Source organism: Anser brachyrhynchus (genome assembly GCF_964034855.1).
Source record: "Anser brachyrhynchus genome assembly, chromosome: 9".
Lineage (NCBI taxonomy): Eukaryota > Metazoa > Chordata > Aves > Anseriformes > Anatidae > Anser > Anser brachyrhynchus.
Genome location: NC_137703.1, coordinates 12,690,644 through 12,709,741, shown reverse-complemented (window position 1 = coordinate 12,709,741; position 19,098 = coordinate 12,690,644). Strand labels below are relative to the sequence as shown.

General features: G+C 54.4%; 1 protein-coding gene across 1 annotated transcript in view; it reads right to left on the bottom strand.

The window, feature by feature from the left end:
- LOC308200183 (uncharacterized protein) overlaps positions 1–19,098 on the bottom strand; it is a 96,712-nt gene that overhangs the window by 18,288 nt on the left and 59,326 nt on the right. Inside the window, 35 exon segments of the mRNA XM_080605443.1 lie at positions 491–668; positions 951–1,198; positions 2,296–2,391; positions 2,693–2,773; positions 3,073–3,159; positions 3,460–3,546; positions 3,847–3,927; positions 4,227–4,313; positions 4,614–4,700; positions 5,001–5,081; positions 5,381–5,467; positions 5,768–5,854; positions 6,313–6,378; positions 6,661–6,729; positions 6,851–6,935; positions 7,039–7,295; positions 7,904–8,053; positions 8,899–9,170; positions 9,696–9,982; positions 10,321–10,701; positions 10,803–11,002; positions 11,163–11,727; positions 11,943–12,538; positions 12,784–13,061; positions 13,171–13,454; positions 13,549–13,790; positions 13,904–13,972; positions 14,094–14,178; positions 14,282–14,538; positions 15,146–15,295; positions 16,141–16,412; positions 16,938–17,224; positions 17,563–17,943; positions 18,045–18,244; positions 18,405–18,969. Of these exon segments, the coding sequence (XP_080461569.1) occupies positions 491–668; positions 951–1,198; positions 2,296–2,391; positions 2,693–2,773; positions 3,073–3,159; positions 3,460–3,546; positions 3,847–3,927; positions 4,227–4,313; positions 4,614–4,700; positions 5,001–5,081; positions 5,381–5,467; positions 5,768–5,854; positions 6,313–6,378; positions 6,661–6,729; positions 6,851–6,935; positions 7,039–7,295; positions 7,904–8,053; positions 8,899–9,170; positions 9,696–9,982; positions 10,321–10,701; positions 10,803–11,002; positions 11,163–11,727; positions 11,943–12,538; positions 12,784–13,061; positions 13,171–13,454; positions 13,549–13,790; positions 13,904–13,972; positions 14,094–14,178; positions 14,282–14,538; positions 15,146–15,295; positions 16,141–16,412; positions 16,938–17,224; positions 17,563–17,943; positions 18,045–18,244; positions 18,405–18,969 (7,285 nt within the window).

Genomic DNA, 19,098 nt, shown 5'->3' with positions numbered 1-19,098 from the left:
TAAGCTACTCATGCAATTTCTACAATCCCATTTCCATCCTGAAGTATGTTTCATGTAGTCATCCAGATTTCAGAATGTTGTTCCAACTATATCTGCTCAGGTTCAGGCATTATCATCAGAATGTAAGTAACAGAAAAATGTACTTGTAGAATTCTTGAGTAGATGCATGCAAATATTTACTCTTACAAATATACACTGTAGAATTAAAGTGGTTTTTTTGTTGTTGTTGTTGGTTTTTTTTTTTAATCTGGCTAAAAATGTTATTTGTAGTTATACCTCACAGCATTCCAGACAGATAACATATTACCAGGAATTTTATAGCAGTGGATAGAAACTGAAAAACTTTTGCAACTTTTCCTCTCTGCTGTAAATTCTAGTCCCTTTGATAAGGACTAGGTTTGTGTAGAGTAATTATGACATGCTAAGGAAAAAGTTCGAGTAATCACGAGTCTATACAACTCACTAAGAAGCGACTAAGCCTGTGACTTACCACACAGGCCACAGAGCAGACCACTGTAATCAGAGGGCACAGAGACTTCTGCATAGTGATTTCCATCGTATCTCACCCACAGTCCAAAGTCAGTTTCCAAGAGAACATATCCACCACTACTTTGAATACTGATCTTCCTTTCAATAAATACGGGCAGGTTCATTCTCCTGCCATTCACCTGTAAAGCAAGTTGTAAAAGTTAACGTACTGCTGCTAGAACTCCTACAAATACCAGCAGGTAGAAGAGTTTAGTGGACAATATGATCTTGTGCACAAGGAGAACAGGAAGCAATTAAATAATATTTCATATGAGCAATTTTTTTTTGAAATCTCATTATAAGAGGTATATTTAACAAATGAAAAAAATAGAAAAATCTCTATGAACTCTACAATCAGAAAAAAAAGTCATTATCTGTATGTCAGTTGAAAAATATTGCCTTTTAAACAAGTATTTTCTTACATTCACTTTCTTGTTTTTCAGCATAGAAATCTGATTGCCATAGACTTCCACTTGCACTGATTTCACGTAAGAGACTTTGGTATTGGCTCCTCTGTGCTCATTTGTTGTGGACACATCAAAATATGGAATCCTCTGAGAAACGTTGCACACTTTGGAGAGGGTGTAAGTGCAATTTCCCATGAAATGATGAATTCTGTGATCAAAAGTGTTATAATGTGGATCTCCAGAGGCACTGCAGGAGGCATGGCCTAGGAAGAAAGACAGAATAGTTCCATTTGAATCTCTGCTCTGACCGCTGCAGTAACTTTGTTCCCATCATACATTTTATTTTATTTCATAATTACTGCTTAGATGTAATAGTGGTGGAATCAGTCAAGAACAGAGTGCAAAAGAGGCATGCAAACTTTCCACAGGAGAAAACACCATTCTACTTTAACTGAAAGTCACCCTGATTCTGTTTAGTGCCTAAAACTGGAGGAAGGAAGCAGTTTATATTTATCTTTATTGACATTTTAGTGTATTTTCTAAGTAATAAAATTAAAATTACCACAATGACTCTGCCTTTTCCAGCACCATATAATTGGATTATATCCAAAATAAAAGCTAGACTTAGAAGTTAAATTAAATTTCAAAATACTACAAGCAAAACCATATATATAACAGTTGAAAACTTGATACAGAAAATGTTAATTAAAATATTTACACACATGGCAATAAAGGGTATATAGAATAGTTATACCAAGCAGCTGGTCTACTGATACTAAAATCCCTGAAGCTACCTCAAATGGGATCTGGAGCAAGGTTTCCATAGTGACATATAGACTCTGCACTGAACAACTGTCTGACCACTCAGACAGCATGATGCAAGGGAAAGCTCTGACCTTCCATTATTAAAATTCACTTGGCTGTGAGAACTGAGGTAAGAAAACTGAACAGTTAAAGCAGGAAATAAGAGACGGGTACTGAAAACAACAATACCCGAGCTTGGCTGGAGTGTGGATGGTGCTGTTGTATGTGAAGGCTGTGTTGTGGTGTCTGGCAAGGAAACTGTGGGTCTTGGGGTAATTGGGCCTACCACAAGAGAGAGTGAGAGATCTATGTCAGCATGGGAGTTTCATTCCAAACAGCTGGTTCATGCTTAATAGAACACCCTGCATGACGGCAACAGGGTGCCAAAGCAGTGGTTCCAAAGTGACATTTCAGAAATAACATCAGCACTCGACCGTGACACAAGCAGAATCTAAGGCCAGTTACAGGAGACAAAGTACACTTGCCACTGGGCCTTCAAGCAAATGGACAGTATAGAAACTGGAGATAACAGATGTTTAAACAAGAAACACTATACCTGAACTTGGTGTAGGTCTTGGTGGTGATGGAGTGTGTGCAGGCTGTGTTGTGGTGACTGGCAAGGGGGTCCCAGGTTTGGGGGTTGATGGAGCCACTGCAAGAGAGAATTAGAGAAGGTGTGCATCAGCACGGGAGTTTTGTTCCAGGCAGCTGCTCCACCCTGCCCAAACACCCCAACACCATGACAAGAGAAGCCCACAGAAGCAATCACACAGCAAGTCTTCTGAAAGACTTGCACCACTCGAGTGCTCTCCCACCAGCATAGCTGGGTGGTAAACAAGATGCACAGTCCCTTTACTACAGACTTTCCACCAACCCCTGGCCACGGGCCTCAAAGAAAGCAAACAGTAGTGTTGCCTCAGGCAGTAGGTCATAGGCCCAGAACATGATAGTACCTGAGCTCGGAATGGATGTTGACGTTTGTGGATGTTGCGTTGTGGTGACTGGCAAGGGGGTCCTAGGTGTTGATGGAGCCACTGCAAGAGAGAATTAGAGGAGATGTGCATCAACATGAGAGGTTAGTTCCAGGCAGCTGGTCAACTGCGCCCAAACACCCCAACACCATGATGAGAGAAGCCCACAGCTGCAATCACAGTGAGTCTTCTGAAAAACTTGCACCTCACGAGTGTTCTCCCACCAGCATAGCTGGGGTGTAAACAAAGAGCACAGCCCCTTTACTAGAGCCTTTCCACCATCCCCTAGCTATTGGCCTCAATGAAAGCAAACGGTACAGTTGCCACCGGCAGTAGATGCTGGACATGGAACATGATAGTACCTGAGCTCGGAGTGAGCGTTGATGTGTGTGGAGGTTGCGTTGTGGTGACTGGCAAGGGGGTCCCAGGTTTGGGGGTTGATGGAGCCACTGCAAGAGAAAATTAGAGGAGGTCTACATCAATACAGGAGTTTTGTTCCAGGCAGCTGCTCCACCCTGCCCAAACACCCCAACACCATGACAAGAGAAGCCCACAGCTGCAATCACACAGTGAGTCTTCTGAAAAACTTGCACCTCTCAAGTTCTCTCCACCTGCATAGCTGGGTGGTAAACAAGATGCACAGTCCCTTTACTACAGACTTTCCACCAACCCCTGGCCACTGGCCGCAAAGAAAGCAAATGTTAGAGTTGCCACAGGCAGTGGGAGTAGGGCCAAGAATGTGACAGTACCTGAGCTTGGTGTGGGAGTTGACGTGTGTGGAGGCTGTGTTGTGGTGACTGGCAAGGAGGTCCCAGGTTTGGGGGTTGATGGAGCCACTGCAAGAGAGAATTAGAGGAGATGTGCATCAGCACGGGAGTTTTGTTCCAGGCTGCTGCTCCACCCTGCCCAAACACCCCAACACCAGGACAAGAGAAGCCCACAGCTGCAATCACACAGTGAGTCTTCTGAAAAACTTGCACCTCTCGAGTGCTCTCCACCTGCATAGCTGGGTGGTAAACAAGAAGCACATCTACTTTACCATACTTTTTCCATCAGCCCCTGGCTATTGGCCTCAATGAAAGCAAACAGTAGTGTTGCCTCAGGCAGTAGGAGATTGGCCCAGATCATGACACTACCTGAGCTCGGAGTGGATGTTGACGTGTGTGGATGTTGCGTTGTGGTGACTGGCAAGGGGGTCCTAGGTGTTGATGGAGCCACTGCAAGAGAGAATTAGAGGAGATGTGCATCAACATGAGAGGTTAGTTCCAGGCAGCTGGTCAACTGCGCCCAAACACCCCAACACCATGATGAGAGAAGCCCACAGCTGCAATCACAGTGAGTCTTCTGAAAAACTTGCACCTCACGAGTGTTCTCCCACCAGCATAGCTGGGGTGTAAACAAAGAGCACAGCCCCTTTACTAGAGCCTTTCCACCATCCCCTAGCTATTGGCCTCAATGAAAGCAAACGGTACAGTTGCCACCGGCAGTAGATGCTGGACATGGAACATGATAGTACCTGAGCTCGGAGTGAGCGTTGATGTGTGTGGAGGTTGCGTTGTGGTGACTGGCAAGGGGGTCCCAGGTTTGGGGGTTGATGGAGCCACTGCAAGAGAAAATTAGAGGAGGTCTACATCAATACAGGAGTTTTGTTCCAGGCAGCTGCTCCACCCTGCCCAAACACCCCAACACCATGACAAGAGAAGCCCACAGCTGCAATCACACAGTGAGTCTTCTGAAAAACTTGCACCTCTCAAGTTCTCTCCACCTGCATAGCTGGGTGGTAAACAAGATGCACAGTCCCTTTACTACAGACTTTCCACCAACCCCTGGCCACTGGCCGCAAAGAAAGCAAATGTTAGAGTTGCCACAGGCAGTGGGAGTAGGGCCAAGAATGTGACAGTACCTGAGCTTGGTGTGGGAGTTGACGTGTGTGGAGGCTGTGTTGTGGTGACTGGCAAGGAGGTCCCAGGTTTGGGGGTTGATGGAGCCACTGCAAGAGAGAATTAGAGGAGATGTGCATCAGCACGGGAGTTTTGTTCCAGGCTGCTGCTCCACCCTGCCCAAACACCCCAACACCAGGACAAGAGAAGCCCACAGCTGCAATCACACAGTGAGTCTTCTGAAAAACTTGCACCTCTCGAGTGCTCTCCACCTGCATAGCTGGGTGGTAAACAAGAAGCACATCCACTTTACCATACTTTTTCCATCAGCCCCTGGCTATTGGCCTCAATGAAAGCAAACAGTAGTGTTGCCTCAGGCAGTAGGAGATTGGCCCAGATCATGACACTACCTGAGCTCGGAGTGGATGTTGACGTTTGTGGATGTTGCGTTGTGGTGACTGGCAAGGGGGTCCTAGGTGTTGATGGAGCCACTGCAAGAGAGAATTAGAGGAGATGTGCATCAACATGAGAGGTTAGTTCCAGGCAGCTGGTCAACTGCGCCCAAACACCCCAACACCATGATGAGAGAAGCCCACAGCTGCAATCACAGTGAGTCTTCTGAAAAACTTGCACCTCACGAGTGTTCTCCCACCAGCATAGCTGGGGTGTAAACAAAGAGCACAGCCCCTTTACTAGAGCCTTTCCACCATCCCCTAGCTATTGGCCTCAATGAAAGCAAACGGTACAGTTGCCACCGGCAGTAGATGCTGGACATGGAACATGATAGTACCTGAGCTCGGAGTGAGCGTTGATGTGTGTGGAGGTTGCGTTGTGGTGACTGGCAAGGGGGTCCCAGGTTTGGGGGTTGATGGAGCCACTGCAAGAGAAAATTAGAGGAGGTCTACATCAATACAGGAGTTTTGTTCCAGGCAGCTGCTCCACCCTGCCCAAACACCCCAACACCATGACAAGAGAAGCCCACAGCTGCAATCACACAGTGAGTCTTCTGAAAAACTTGCACCTCTCAAGTTCTCTCCACCTGCATAGCTGGGTGGTAAACAAGATGCACAGTCCCTTTACTACAGACTTTCCACCAACCCCTGGCCACTGGCCGCAAAGAAAGCAAATGTTAGAGTTGCCACAGGCAGTGGGAGTAGGGCCAAGAATGTGACAGTACCTGAGCTTGGTGTGGGAGTTGACGTGTGTGGAGGCTGTGTTGTGGTGACTGGCAAGGGGGTCCCAGGTTTGGGGGTTGATGGAGCCACTGCAAGAGAGAATTAGAGGAGATGTGCATCAGCACGGGAGTTTTGTTCCAGGCTGCTGCTCCACCCTGCCCAAACACCCCAACACCATGACAAGACAAGCCTACAGCTGCAATCACACAGTGGCTTTTCGGAAAAACTCACACGTCTCGAGTGCTCTCCCACCAGCATAGCTGGGTTGTAAAAAGAAGCACAGCCCCTTTACTACAGTTTTTCTAGCCCCTGTTTATGGACCTCAAAGGAAGCAAACAGTAGTGTTGCCTCAGGCAGTAGGAGATTGGCACAGGTGACAGTTCCTGAGCTCCTTGCTAGTCTTTTTCTTGCTGGCCATGATCTTTTCCTAGTGTCCCATATGGCATGCCTGCATCCCTGGTATGCTTTAGAACGGCCTACAAAGTTAAGTACTCTAGCCCCGTGCTTACCACAGCTTGTAGAAAAGATGAACAGGGGACAACCATACCTGTGTTTCCTCCAGGTTTTGTTGTCCGGGGAGGCTGTGTAGTAATATCTGGCAAGGTAGTAGGACCTGTTGGATGTAGAACAAGATGGAGGTATAGAAGCTGCTTTTCAGAATGAGGATTTCTTTCAGGCAGCTCCTCCACCCTTCCCGATTATACAAACACTATGGAAAACTGTGTGTACGGCAAGAATGACTTTGTATCACTGTCAAAAAGAGTCTCCCCACAAGAAGGTACTTCCATTCAAGTCAGACCCAGTGCACTGTGCAGTTAGGCACCTTTGCCACCTCCTCTCCACAGCCCACCCTGCCCAGAGCGCTGCAGCCCCATGACTCGTCTGCTCCACTCACCTGAGCCTGGCGAGGGTGTTGGTGTCCCAGGCGCTGATGTGCTGGGGACAGGCGTTGTAGTCAAATCGCCTACGAGAGACACAATGGCACATGCAAATCAATCCCCTTGACCAGATCCTCTTCACGGCAGAAACTACATTGACTGCCCCGACAAGCAAGCTGCCCTTTCCCAAGCCGGGTGATGAGGTACCTGGGCAGTATCCTTTTTCAATGGACAGGTCATCCAGTGCCACGTCGCTGCGGAAATCTTCCCCCCATTGTCCCTCGAGGACAATCTAAGGGAAGGGATGGTTTCCAGCATTAGCTCCAGCCACAAACATTGTGTGCCATTTCAAAGCACACTCTGTCTCAGATGGCAGTTAGAGCCTCTGCCCTTACCTGCATGTTTCCTGTGCTGTGCACCGTGACCTCTCCCAAGTGCCATCTGTCCCCGTGGTTCCCAGTTCTTTCCCAAACCAGCACTTGTTCTTTGTCCTTCGTCACGGACACCCGCAGGGCCATTTCTTCAGCCACCCCGTACATGTGGTACCAGAAGCGGAAGCAGTGCGGTCCCGTTGAATTGCACACCGGACTGACCAGCTGAGACACCAAGTACGGGTAATAGTCGCTCCCATGCAGGTAGATGTAGTAGCCGTCTGAAACAAAGTGCCAGCCACACTGTCGCACACCATCAAATCTAGACAAAGCACCCAGGGACAACCCAGGCACAGTCGTGGGAGCACCTCCTGCTGCAGTTCAAGGCAGGCAAAAGGAGGGAAGAGCAAAGAGAGCTCCTTCACTAGCCACAACCGCCCAGCCCCAAGTCTACCTACAAACCGTGCTCCCAGAGGACATGCCAGCTCTATGGTTTGAGCAGGGCAATGGCATCACCTCCGAAGCACCGCCATCACCCTAGCATGGCTCTGCAGCTTTGGGGCCCACTCATCGTTGGCTTCTGGAGAAGCCAGTGTCTCCTAGAAGAGACCCGTTCCTGTTCCCCCAAGACAGTCTGCCATCAAGCTTTGCATTACTTTTCCCCTTGCACGACAGAACCTTGCCTGTCCTGGCAGTACCACAGACTGATTCCACGCCTGAAAAGCTTCCTAAAGGAAGGCTCTGGCCCTGGGGGAGACTGCTACAAACGGCTCTGGATCAAACCCAGGATACATTCGGCCTGTATTTGCTGTTGGAAAACGTTTGTTGCCATCTTCCTAAGGACACCCCTCGGCCTGAATGACCGCCACAAGCTGGCTGCTGCTCCTACCTCCTGTCGTGTGGTCGAAGGAAGGGCCGGTATCTGGCGATGGTGTTGGCCCCTTGTGTCTTATCCAGTCGATGCTGCTGGACTCCTCCTGGACCCACTCACAGAAGTCGACGTCAAATGTGCAGGAGAAATTGCAGGCTGTTGGGGGAGCTGGATACGGTGCAGAAAGGAAAGCAGAGTTTCTAAAGTAAGGGTGGGGCCACCTTTTCCCAGTGTCCTGCAGGGCACACCTACACCCCTGGCGTGCTCATGGCCAGGTGAGGATGGCCACCCAAGTGCAAGTAGGCAGCATCCTGGTGTAGTAGAGAGCAACCCGAGGACAGACAGGCTGAGGAGCAAGGCTGCTCCCAAGACATTGTCCCCATCCCGGGCATTCCCCGGTGTTCATTGGTGAAGGCTTCTTCCTCTCTCCCTTCTCTGGGTTCCCCCTTCTTCTCTCCACCTCTACAGGTGGTACCTTGCTATGCCTCCCAGAAGGTCAGGGGCTCTGTCTTGGGCTGGATACTATCAATGATTTCCTACAACTTCAGGGCCATTCTGACTCATCTGTGAAGCAGCACTTCAAGTAAGAGAGGGACAGTCATCAGTAAGGTCTTAGTCATCTTTGATGGGCAGTGGGATGCCATCTCCCAACATCCCTCAAGCAACGTCTGCCTTTCTAATGCCAAAACGCTGATGACACTACACCCTGGACAGGCCACTTCCGTACTAAGGACGAGCAATGCTGTCAAGAACACAAGAACATTATGGGTAGGACACCTCTGGAAGAGAAGACAAGCCTTCCCGGACTGCAAGTCTGGAAAGTATTGTGCACACCCAGCAGATTTCCTGTGGCAATGAGAGGGTCCAGGATCTTAAACCTTAGCCGCAGGACTTAAGGACAAGGAATGTAAAAGAAAAGAACACCCATTATCTCTGACTTTTCGTTCCCACAGAATCTGTGCGGGAGATCGTCACAGCTCAGTCATGAAAACACACCCAAATGGGACACTCACCACAGACAGTGCCATCACTCCAGTCTCCCAGAGCAACACCTGCCTCAGCACAGGCTGCAGCATAGGCACCCAGGGCATTGCAGAGCTGCTCCGTGCTGCCACCCGTGGCACAATGGTCATAGACACAGCTCTCAAAGTACGTCTCGGGTGGCAGAACTGCGTGGCATGGCTGGAACGGGCCACTGGGTTGCGTGAGGATTGCACACTCCTTGTTAGCTGCCTCCTCCGCAGAGGGGGAGCAGGGCGGAGATGGTTCAGGGGTTGTCTCACACCTGCAAAGCAGACAGACATCAGAGACACAGAAGCAGATGGCTGAGGAACCTGTGACCACACCAGCTTGGCAATAGCACCATGCTCATGCCCTGGCCCACCCTCTCCAAGGTCAGGAGCAGCGAGATGCGGTGTGTGGAGTGGGACACAGGGCCCGGCATGGAGGTCACCGAGGGCCCCAGGGCACAGCGCCTACGGGGAGACAGCACCACGCACCCTGACCGTGTGGTGTGGCCCGGGCACTGCCACTAGCAAGCCAGCCTTGAGGACAAAGGGGAACAGCCACATGTCTGGAATCCAGCTGCAGACAGCACATCCCACGGGTGGATGCAGCACAGAGGTGAGACACAAGGGCCACGGGCCTGCTGCTGTGGAGCCTCCATGCGCTCCCTCGCGCTTTCCCGCAACTGCCTCCTGCCCCCCGCCCCTTGCCTGCCGCTACCAACCCTCCCTCCTCGGGCCGCTCACAGCTCCCCTCTCTCATGCTCCCCTTTGCTCGTCATCTACGCGACACAACAAGGACTCACGGCCACTCGTCATCCGGCACCCTCCAGCTGTCTCCAAAGTCATTGATGTGAGGCACGACGACGCCATCGGGTCGTGTGAAGTCGTCCTCTTGTCTCCCGGTGTATGTTCCACACAGCCCACACAGCTTGCCCCAGTGCTTCTCGGACACCCTCACAAGGAGCTCATGGTCCCCGTTGAACTGCACCTGCAGGCCCAGCTTGGTAGAGACTTGCACGTAGGAGCCACTCAGGGAAACGTTCACACCTGGGGCTGGAGAAGCAGGCAGGGAGGCCAGAGCACCGTTGATCTGAACAGGGAGGAGAGCGGGAGACACAAGCATAAAGACGGGCCCTCCGCTGGTGGTGCCAGGGCCCACCGAGTCACAAGCGCTGATGGCATGAGAAACCGCGCCCAGCCCTACGAGAACAGCAGCTACCCCACGGACAGCACACAGAAAGCTCGGGACAGCAGGCAGAAACTCTGTTGCTGCGCCAGCAGTCCTATCTGCCCCACTCAGAGACTCGCTGTGCTCTCGTGTGAGCACGCCAGCAGGTTCAGGCAACATCAAGCTCTTCTGGGGGAACCGTGCTACTAATGGTACTTTGGATATCTGTGTTCCCAGGCCTAAAAGTGAGGGGCGCTTACGTAGACTTCCTTGTTCTTGCGCAGTGCAATGTGGAGGCCTTCCACGGACAGTGCCACCGAGTTCAGAGCCGTCCAGCTCTTGCTGCCCCGATGTTCGTTGCGCGTGGTGACGCTGAAGCCGAGGGAGGAGTTGTCACAGGCCGTCACCACTGTGTAGTTGCAGGAGCCCTGGAAGTGGTGAAGCTTCCCATCGAAGGTGCTGTAATGCGGGTCGCCGTAGATGTGGCAGAGAGCTGTGCTGGCCGGGTAACAGCCCCGCTGGCCGTCCTGGATCTTGCAGACCTCCTCCTCACCACAGGACAACACAGAGCAAACCATCTGGCCGTTGGCTTCACATCGGCACTGTCTCGTGCAGTTCTCGTTCACAAAGTGCTCTCCTTCCTGCAGGCAGAGAAACCCGGAACCCCATCACGTCAGGCAGGGAAGTAGAGGCAAAGCAGTGCCTCGGGAGGGGAGCGAGCCACAACAGGGTTTTCACTCACGCTGTAGTAGTTGCCCTCAAAGAGGCAGCCACAGTTGGCCTCGGGCACGCAGGTGTCTCCGCTGAGGAGGAAGCCAGAGGTGCACGCGCAGCCCTCCATGCAGGGCTTGGAGCAGTTCTGCGGGGCTTGTCGGTCAACGCAGGTGGCAGGACAGCCAGTCATGCAAGGGTCATAGTAGCTGTTGGCAGGGCACCGCAGGGCTGCAACGGGAAGGGGACAGTTAGGACCTGCAAAGCCCGCCAGTAAGGGGCTACCTTCTGGGAAGGGGAAGACCAATGAATCGTTGATCGGTGCTTTGCCAGAGGAACTGGGCACAGGGAGAGGCCCGCTTTCCTCTGCAAATCCAAGGCAGGTACTCACGGCAGAAGGTGGCATTCCTCCAGGGGAGAAGAGTCACGCCGGCTGCCTGGCACGCATCAGCATAGGCCTCCAGGGCACCACACAGGACCTCCTGGCTGCCACTCAGGGCACAAAGGTCATAGGAGCAGGTCTCAAAGTAGCTCTGGGGGTTGATCACGGCATGGCAGCTCTCAAAAGAGCCTGGTCCGGCAGTCAGTATGCCACAGAACTGCTCCGATTGGTAGAGCTTCTCCTCTTCTGCACTGCAGGGTTCCGGGGGGACGGGCACACCGCAAGACGGGTCACCGTCCGGCACCTTCCAGCTCTCCCCCAGCGCATTGGAGTCTGCGGCTTGCTGCCCGTCGGGCATCATGTAATCGTCCTCTCGCCGGCTGTTGAAGTTCCCGCACATGCCGCAGGTCAGGTTGGAGTAGGTGGTGGGCACCCTCACCTCCACCGAGTGGTCGGCGTCGTAGGACACTCTGAGGTTGAAGTCCGTCTCCAGGACGATGTAGCGGCCGCTTGTGCTCACTCTGATGGCACCTCCTGCTGCACTCACCGGCAAGGTCCGGCGCACATCGTTCACCTAGGGCAGACGCACCGCAATGGACCGTGGTCTCTCTGGGGCACTCAGCCCCACGGGACCACGAGCCCCACTCGCACAGACACCCCTGCAGCTTGCCCGGCCATATGTCTGCTGCACTCTGCGGACCCCTCTTCCCTAGTACATGCAAGAACCTACCAAGAAAAGCCAGCCCTGCCTTGCAGACCCACCGTGCTTGTGCCAGCCCAGCTCCTTACCAGCACTTGGCTCCTCTCCTGCTTGACTATTGCAATGCGCTCTCCGTACACCTCGACCAGGACTTCGCGCACGTAGGACACGTGGGGGTTGCCACGATGCTCGTTCTTTGCCTCAACATTGAAGTAGGGCACGGAGCTGTTGGAGCACACTTTGGCCAGCGTGTAGGTGCAGTTCCCCATGAAGTCGTGCGTCACCTTGTCAAAGGTAACGTAGTGAGGGTCACCGTGGACGTGGCAGATGCCGTAGGAGTGTTCGAGGCACTCGGGTTTCCCATTCTGCACACCACAGTACTGGCCCGCAGGGCATGAGGCGCTGGAGCACTGGACTTTGCCTCCGCGTGCGGGACACGTGCACTTTGTGGAGCAGGTGTTGTCCGTCCAGAACTCCGAGCCCACCGGGTAGTGCTGCCCATTGTGCCAGCACCCGCACTGCTGGCTGGGCACACATCGGTCGTTGTAGAGCAGGTACCCGCTGTCGCACACACAACCCTCCACGCACGGCAGGCTGCAGGTGACGGGAGCCATAGGGTCAACACAGGTCGCAGGGCAGGCTGCAGCACAGGGCTCGTAGTGACTGTTGGCTGGACAGGTGATGGCTGCCAAGGCAAAAGGAGTAGCAGTGAAACCATCGGTAACCCTACACTCAGAATGCCCTCAAAGTAGCCAGGCTCCACCACATGTTTTGGCAACTGTCATCATCACCCCGCTCCCACCAGCTGCTCCCACGTGATGCCTTCTGCAGGGAAAGGACCACTAGGGGGATCTGACAGACAAAGGGTGCTCCCTGCCACGGTGGCTAGCCGGCCCAGGGAAACGGGGTGCTTCCCTGCTTCTGACTTACGGCAGAATGTTGCGTTCCTCCACGCAGGGAGCTTGACACCAAGCGCCTGGCAGGCATCCGCATAGGCCTGCAAGCTGTTGCACAGGGCCTCGCCATCCAGCCCCAGCTCACACAGGTCGTAAAGGCAGGTGTCGAAGTAACCGCTGGGACTCAGCACAGCGTGGCACACCTGAAACGGGCTGCTGCTGTCAGTGAGGAGTCCGCAGAAGCGGCTGCTGGCAATGACTTGCTTGTCGGCCTCACTACAGGCTGGCGGGGCGGGCTGTCCGGCTGAGCAGCTGTGGAAAGGCAGGGAGAAGGGCCCCGGGGTTATCTGTGGGCTTCTCCTGGTGCCTCCCCCTCCCCTTGCCCGACGCGTCCCCAGGCCTACGCGGGGGCCACACGCACCTGCTGTCGTTGGACACCTGCCAGCTGTTACCCAGGCTGGTGGAGTCTGGCTCCAGCACCCCGTCCGGGTTCAGGAAATCGTCTGCTGCCATCCCGTTGTAGTTCCCACACATGCCACAAACCTTCTGCCCAAAGGTGCTCGGAAGCGTCACCTCCACCAGATGGTTCCCATCAAACTTCACTCTCAAGCCAAAGTCTGTCGCGACCACAGTGTAGAACCCGCTGGACGAGACCTGCACGCCTGCCGATGGGGTGCAGGGCAGCACCTCTGCCACTCCGTTGACCTGCAAGGACAGAAACCAAGAGAGAGTTGGAGCAACCCGTTTGCAACGTTCTCTGTCCTGACACAGCCCCGACGTTGCTCCCCCCTGCGCTTACCGTCACCACGCCGCCCTTCCCCAGCCTTATGCGCTGGCCATACACATCGATGTCCACGTACTGGACGTAGGACACGCGAGTGTTGCCTCCCCTGTGCTCATTGGCCGCTTCCACGTTGAAGTAGGGCAGCGAGCTGTTGCTCTCACACAGCTTGGACAGGGTGTAGGTGCAGGTGCCCATGAAGTGGTGTATTTGGTTGTCAAACGTGTGGTAGTGAGGGTCTCCTTCCACCACACAGGTCCCTGGCAGAGGAAGGACCAGAGGAAACGTTCAGTGATGCACCTCCTGCCACCTCCTCTCCACAGCCCACCCTGCCCAGAGCGCTGCAGCCCCATGACTCGTCTGCTCCACTCACCTGAGCCTGGCGAGGGTGTTGGTGTCCCAGGCGCTGATGTGCTGGGGACAGGCGTTGTAGTCAAATCGCCTACGAGAGACACAATGGCACATGCAAATCAATCCCCTTGACCAGATCCTCTTCACGGCAGAAACTACATTGACTGCCCCGACAAGCAAGCTGCCCTTTCCCAAGCCGGGTGATGAGGTACCTGGGCAGTATCCTTTTTCAATGGACAGGTCATCCAGTGCCACGTCGCTGCGGAAATCTTCCCCCCATTGTCCCTCGAGGACAATCTAAGGGAAGGGATGGTTTCCAGCATTAGCTCCAGCCACAAACATTGTGTGCCATTTCAAAGCACACTCTGTCTCAGATGGCAGTTAGAGCCTCTGCCCTTACCTGCATGTTTCCTGTGCTGTGCACCGTGACCTCTCCCAAGTGCCATCTGTCCCCGTGGTTCCCAGTTCTTTCCCAAACCAGCACTTGTTCTTTGTCCTTCGTCACGGACACCCGCAGGGCCATTTCTTCAGCCACCCCGTACATGTGGTACCAGAAGCGGAAGCAGTGCGGTCCCGTTGAATTGCACACCGGACTGACCAGCTGAGACACCAAGTACGGGTAATAGTCGCTCCCATGCAGGTAGATGTAGTAGCCGTCTGAAACAAAGTGCCAGCCACACTGTCGCACACCATCAAATCTAGACAAAGCACCCAGGGACAACCCAGGCACAGTCGTGGGAGCACCTCCTGCTGCAGTTCAAGGCAGGCAAAAGGAGGGAAGGCAAAGAGAGCTCCTTCACTAGCCACAACCGCCCAGCCCCAAGTCTACCTACAAACCGTGCTCCCAGAGGACATGCCAGCTCTATGGTTTGAGCAGGGCAATGGCATCACCTCCGAAGCACCGCCATCACCCTAGCATGGCTCTGCAGCTTTGGGGCCCACTCATCGTTGGCTTCTGGAGAAGCCAGTGTCTCCTAGAAGAGACCCGTTCCTGTTCCCCCAAGACAGTCTGCCATCAAGCTTTGCATTACTTTTCCCCTTGCACGACAGAACCTTGCCTGTCCTGGCAGTACCACAGACTGATTCCACGCCTGAAAAGCTTCCTAAAGGAAGGCTCTGGCCCTGGGGGAGACTGCTACAAACGGCTCTGGATCAAACCCAGGATACATTCGGCCTGTATTTGCTGTTGGAAAACGTTTGTTGCCATCTTCCTAAGGACACCCCTCGGCCTGAATGACCGCCACAAGCTGGCTGCTGCTCCTACCTCCTGTCGTGTGGTCGAAGGAAGGGCCGGTATCTGGCGATGGTGTTGGCCCCTTGTGTCTTATCCAGTCGATGCTGCTGGACTCCTCCTGGACCCACTCACAGAAGTCGACGTCAAATGTGCAGGAGAAATTGCAGGCTGTTGGGGGAGCTGGATACGGTGCAGAAAGGAAAGCAGAGTTTCTAAAGTAAGGGTGGGGCCACCTTTTCCCAGTGTCCTGCAGGGCACACCTACACCCCTGGCGTGCTCATGGCCAGGTGAGGATGGCCACCCAAGTGCAAGTAGGCAGCATCCTGGTGTAGTAGAGAGCAACCCGAGGACAGACAGGCTGAGGAGCAAGGCTGCTCCCAAGACATTGTCCCCATCCCGGGCATTCCCCGGTGTTCATTGGTGAAGGCTTCTTCCTCTCTCCCTTCTCTGGGTTCCCCCTTCTTCTCTCCACCTCTACAGGTGGTACCTTGCTATGCCTCCCAGAAGGTCAGGGGCTCTGTCTTGGGCTGGATACTATCAATGATTTCCTACAACTTCAGGGCCATTCTGACTCATCTGTGAAGCAGCACTTCAAGTAAGAGAGGGACAGTCATCAGTAAGGTCTTAGTCATCTTTGATGGGCAGTGGGATGCCATCTCCCAACATCCCTCAAGCAACGTCTGCCTTTCTAATGCCAAAACGCTGATGACACTACACCCTGGACAGGCCACTTCCGTACTAAGGACGAGCAATGCTGTCAAGAACACAAGAACATTATGGGTAGGACACCTCTGGAAGAGAAGACAAGCCTTCCCGGACTGCAAGTCTGGAAAGTATTGTGCACACCCAGCAGATTTCCTGTGGCAATGAGAGGGTCCAGGATCTTAAACCTTAGCCGCAGGACTTAAGGACAAGGAATGTAAAAGAAAAGAACACCCATTATCTCTGACTTTTCGTTCCCACAGAATCTGTGCGGGAGATCGTCACAGCTCAGTCATGAAAACACACCCAAATGGGACACTCACCACAGACAGTGCCATCACTCCAGTCTCCCAGAGCAACACCTGCCTCAGCACAGGCTGCAGCATAGGCACCCAGGGCATTGCAGAGCTGCTCCGTGCTGCCACCCGTGGCACAATGGTCATAGACACAGCTCTCAAAGTACGTCTCGGGTGGCAGAACTGCGTGGCATGGCTGGAACGGGCCACTGGGTTGCATGAGGATTGCACACTCCTTGTTAGCTGCCTCCTCCGCAGAGGGGGAGCAGGGCGGAGATGGTTCAGGGGTTGTCTCACACCTGCAAAGCAGACAGACATCAGAGACACAGAAGCAGATGGCTGAGGAACCTGTGACCACACCAGCTTGGCAATAGCACCATGCTCATGCCCTGGCCCACCCTCTCCAAGGTCAGGAGCAGCGAGATGCGGTGTGTGGAGTGGGACACAGGGCCCGGCATGGAGGTCACCGAGGGCCCCAGGGCACAGCGCCTACGGGGAGACAGCACCACGCACCCTGACCGTGTGGTGTGGCCCGGGCACTGCCACTAGCAAGCCAGCCTTGAGGACAAAGGGGAACAGCCACATGTCTGGAATCCAGCTGCAGACAGCACATCCCACGGGTGGATGCAGCACAGAGGTGAGACACAAGGGCCACGGGCCTGCTGCTGTGGAGCCTCCATGCGCTCCCTCGCGCTTTCCCGCAACTGCCTCCTGCCCCCCGCCCCTTGCCTGCCGCTACCAACCCTCCCTCCTCGGGCCGCTCACAGCTCCCCTCTCTCATGCTCCCCTTTGCTCGTCATCTACGCGACACAACAAGGACTCACGGCCACTCGTCATCCGGCACCCTCCAGCTGTCTCCAAAGTCATTGATGTGAGGCACGACGACGCCATCGGGTCGTGTGAAGTCGTCCTCTTGTCTCCCGGTGTATGTTCCACACAGCCCACACAGCTTGCCCCAGTGCTTCTCGGACACCCTCACAAGGAGCTCATGGTCCCCGTTGAACTGCACCTGCAGGCCCAGCTTGGTAGAGACTTGCACGTAGGAGCCACTCAGGGAAACGTTCACACCTGGGGCTGGAGAAGCAGGCAGGGAGGCCAGAGCACCGTTGATCTGAACAGGGAGGAGAGCGGGAGACACAAACATAAAGACGGGCCCTCCACTGCTGGTGCCAGGGCCCACCGAGTCACAAGCGCTGATGGCATGAGAAACCGCGCCCAGCCCTACGAGAACAGCAGCTACCCCACGGACAGCACACAGAAAGCTCGGGACAGCAGGCAGAAACTCTGTTGCTGCGCCAGCAGTCCTATCTGCCCCACTCAGAGACTCGCTGTGCTCTCGTGTGAGCACGCCAGCAGGTTCAGGCAACATCAAGCTCTTCTGGGGGAACCGTGCTACTAATGGTACTTTGGATATCTGTGTTCCCAGGCCTAAAAGTGAGGGGCGCTTACGTAGACTTCCTTGTTCTTGCGCAGTGCAATGTGGAGGCCTTCCACGGACAGTGCCACCGAGTTCAGAGCCGTCCAGCTCTTGCTGCCCCGATGTTCGTTGCGCGTGGTGACGCTGAAGCCGAGGGAGGAGTTGTCACAGGCCGTCACCACTGTGTAGTTGCAGGAGCCCTGGAAGTGGTGAAGCTTCCCATCGAAGGTGCTGTAATGCGGGTCGCCGTAGATGTGGCAGAGAGCTGTGCTGGCCGGGTAACAGCCCCGCTGGCCGTCCTGGATCTTGCAGACCTCCTCCTCACCACAGGACAACACAGAGCAAACCATCTGGCCGTTGGCTTCACATCGGCACTGTCTCGTGCAGTTCTCGTTCACAAAGTGCTCTCCTTCCTGCAGGCAGAGAAACCCGGAGCCCCATCACGTCAGGCAGGGAAGTAGAGGCAAAGCAGTGCCTTGGGAGGGGAGCGAGCCACAACAGGGTTTTCACTCACGCTGTAGTAGTTGCCCTCAAAGAGGCAGCCACAGTTGGCCTCGGGCACGCAGGTGTCTCCGCTGAGGAGGAAGCCAGAGGTGCACGCGCAGCCCTCCATGCAGGGCTTGGAGCAGTTCTGCGGGGCTTGTCGGTCAACGCAGGTGGCAGGACAGCCAGTCATGCAAGGGTCATAGTAGCTGTTGGCAGGGCACCGCAGGGCTGCAACGGGAAGGGGACAGTTAGGACCTGCAAAGCCCGCCAGTAAGGGGCTACCTTCTGGGAAGGGGAAGACCAATGAATCGTTGATCGGTGCTTTGCCAGAGGAACTGGGCACAGGGAGAGGCCCGCTTTCCTCTGCAAATCCAAGGCAGGTACTCACGGCAGAAGGTGGCATTCCTCCAGGGGAGAAGAGTCACGCCGGCTGCCTGGCACGCATCAGCATAGGCCTCCAGGGCACCACACAGGACCTCCTGGCTGCCACTCAGGGCACAAAGGTCATAGGAGCAGGTCTCAAAGTAGCTCTGGGGGTTGATCACGGCATGGCAGCTCTCAAAAGAGCCTGGTCCGGCAGTCAGTATGCCACAGAACTGCTCCGATTGGTAGAGCTTCTCCTCTTCTGCACTGCAGGGTTCCGGGGGGACGGGCACACCGCAAGAGGGGTCACCGTCCGGCACCTTCCAGCTCTCCCCCAGCGCATTGGAGTCTGCGGCTTGCTGCCCGTCGGGCATCATGTAATCGTCCTCTCGCCGGCTGTTGAAGTTCCCGCACATGCCGCAGGTCAGGTTGGAGTAGGTGGTGGGCACCCTCACCTCCACCGAGTGGTCGGCGTCGTAGGACACTCTGAGGTTGAAGTCCGTCTCCAGGACGATGTAGCGGCCGCTTGTGCTCACTCTGATGGCACCTCCTGCTGCACTCACCGGCAAGGTCCGGCGCACATCGTTCACCTAGGGCAGACGCACCGCAATGGACCGTGGTCTCTCTGGGGCACTCAGCCCCACGGGACCACGAGCCCCACTCGCACAGACACCCCTGCAGCTTGCCCGGCCATATGTCTGCTGCACTCTGCGGACCCC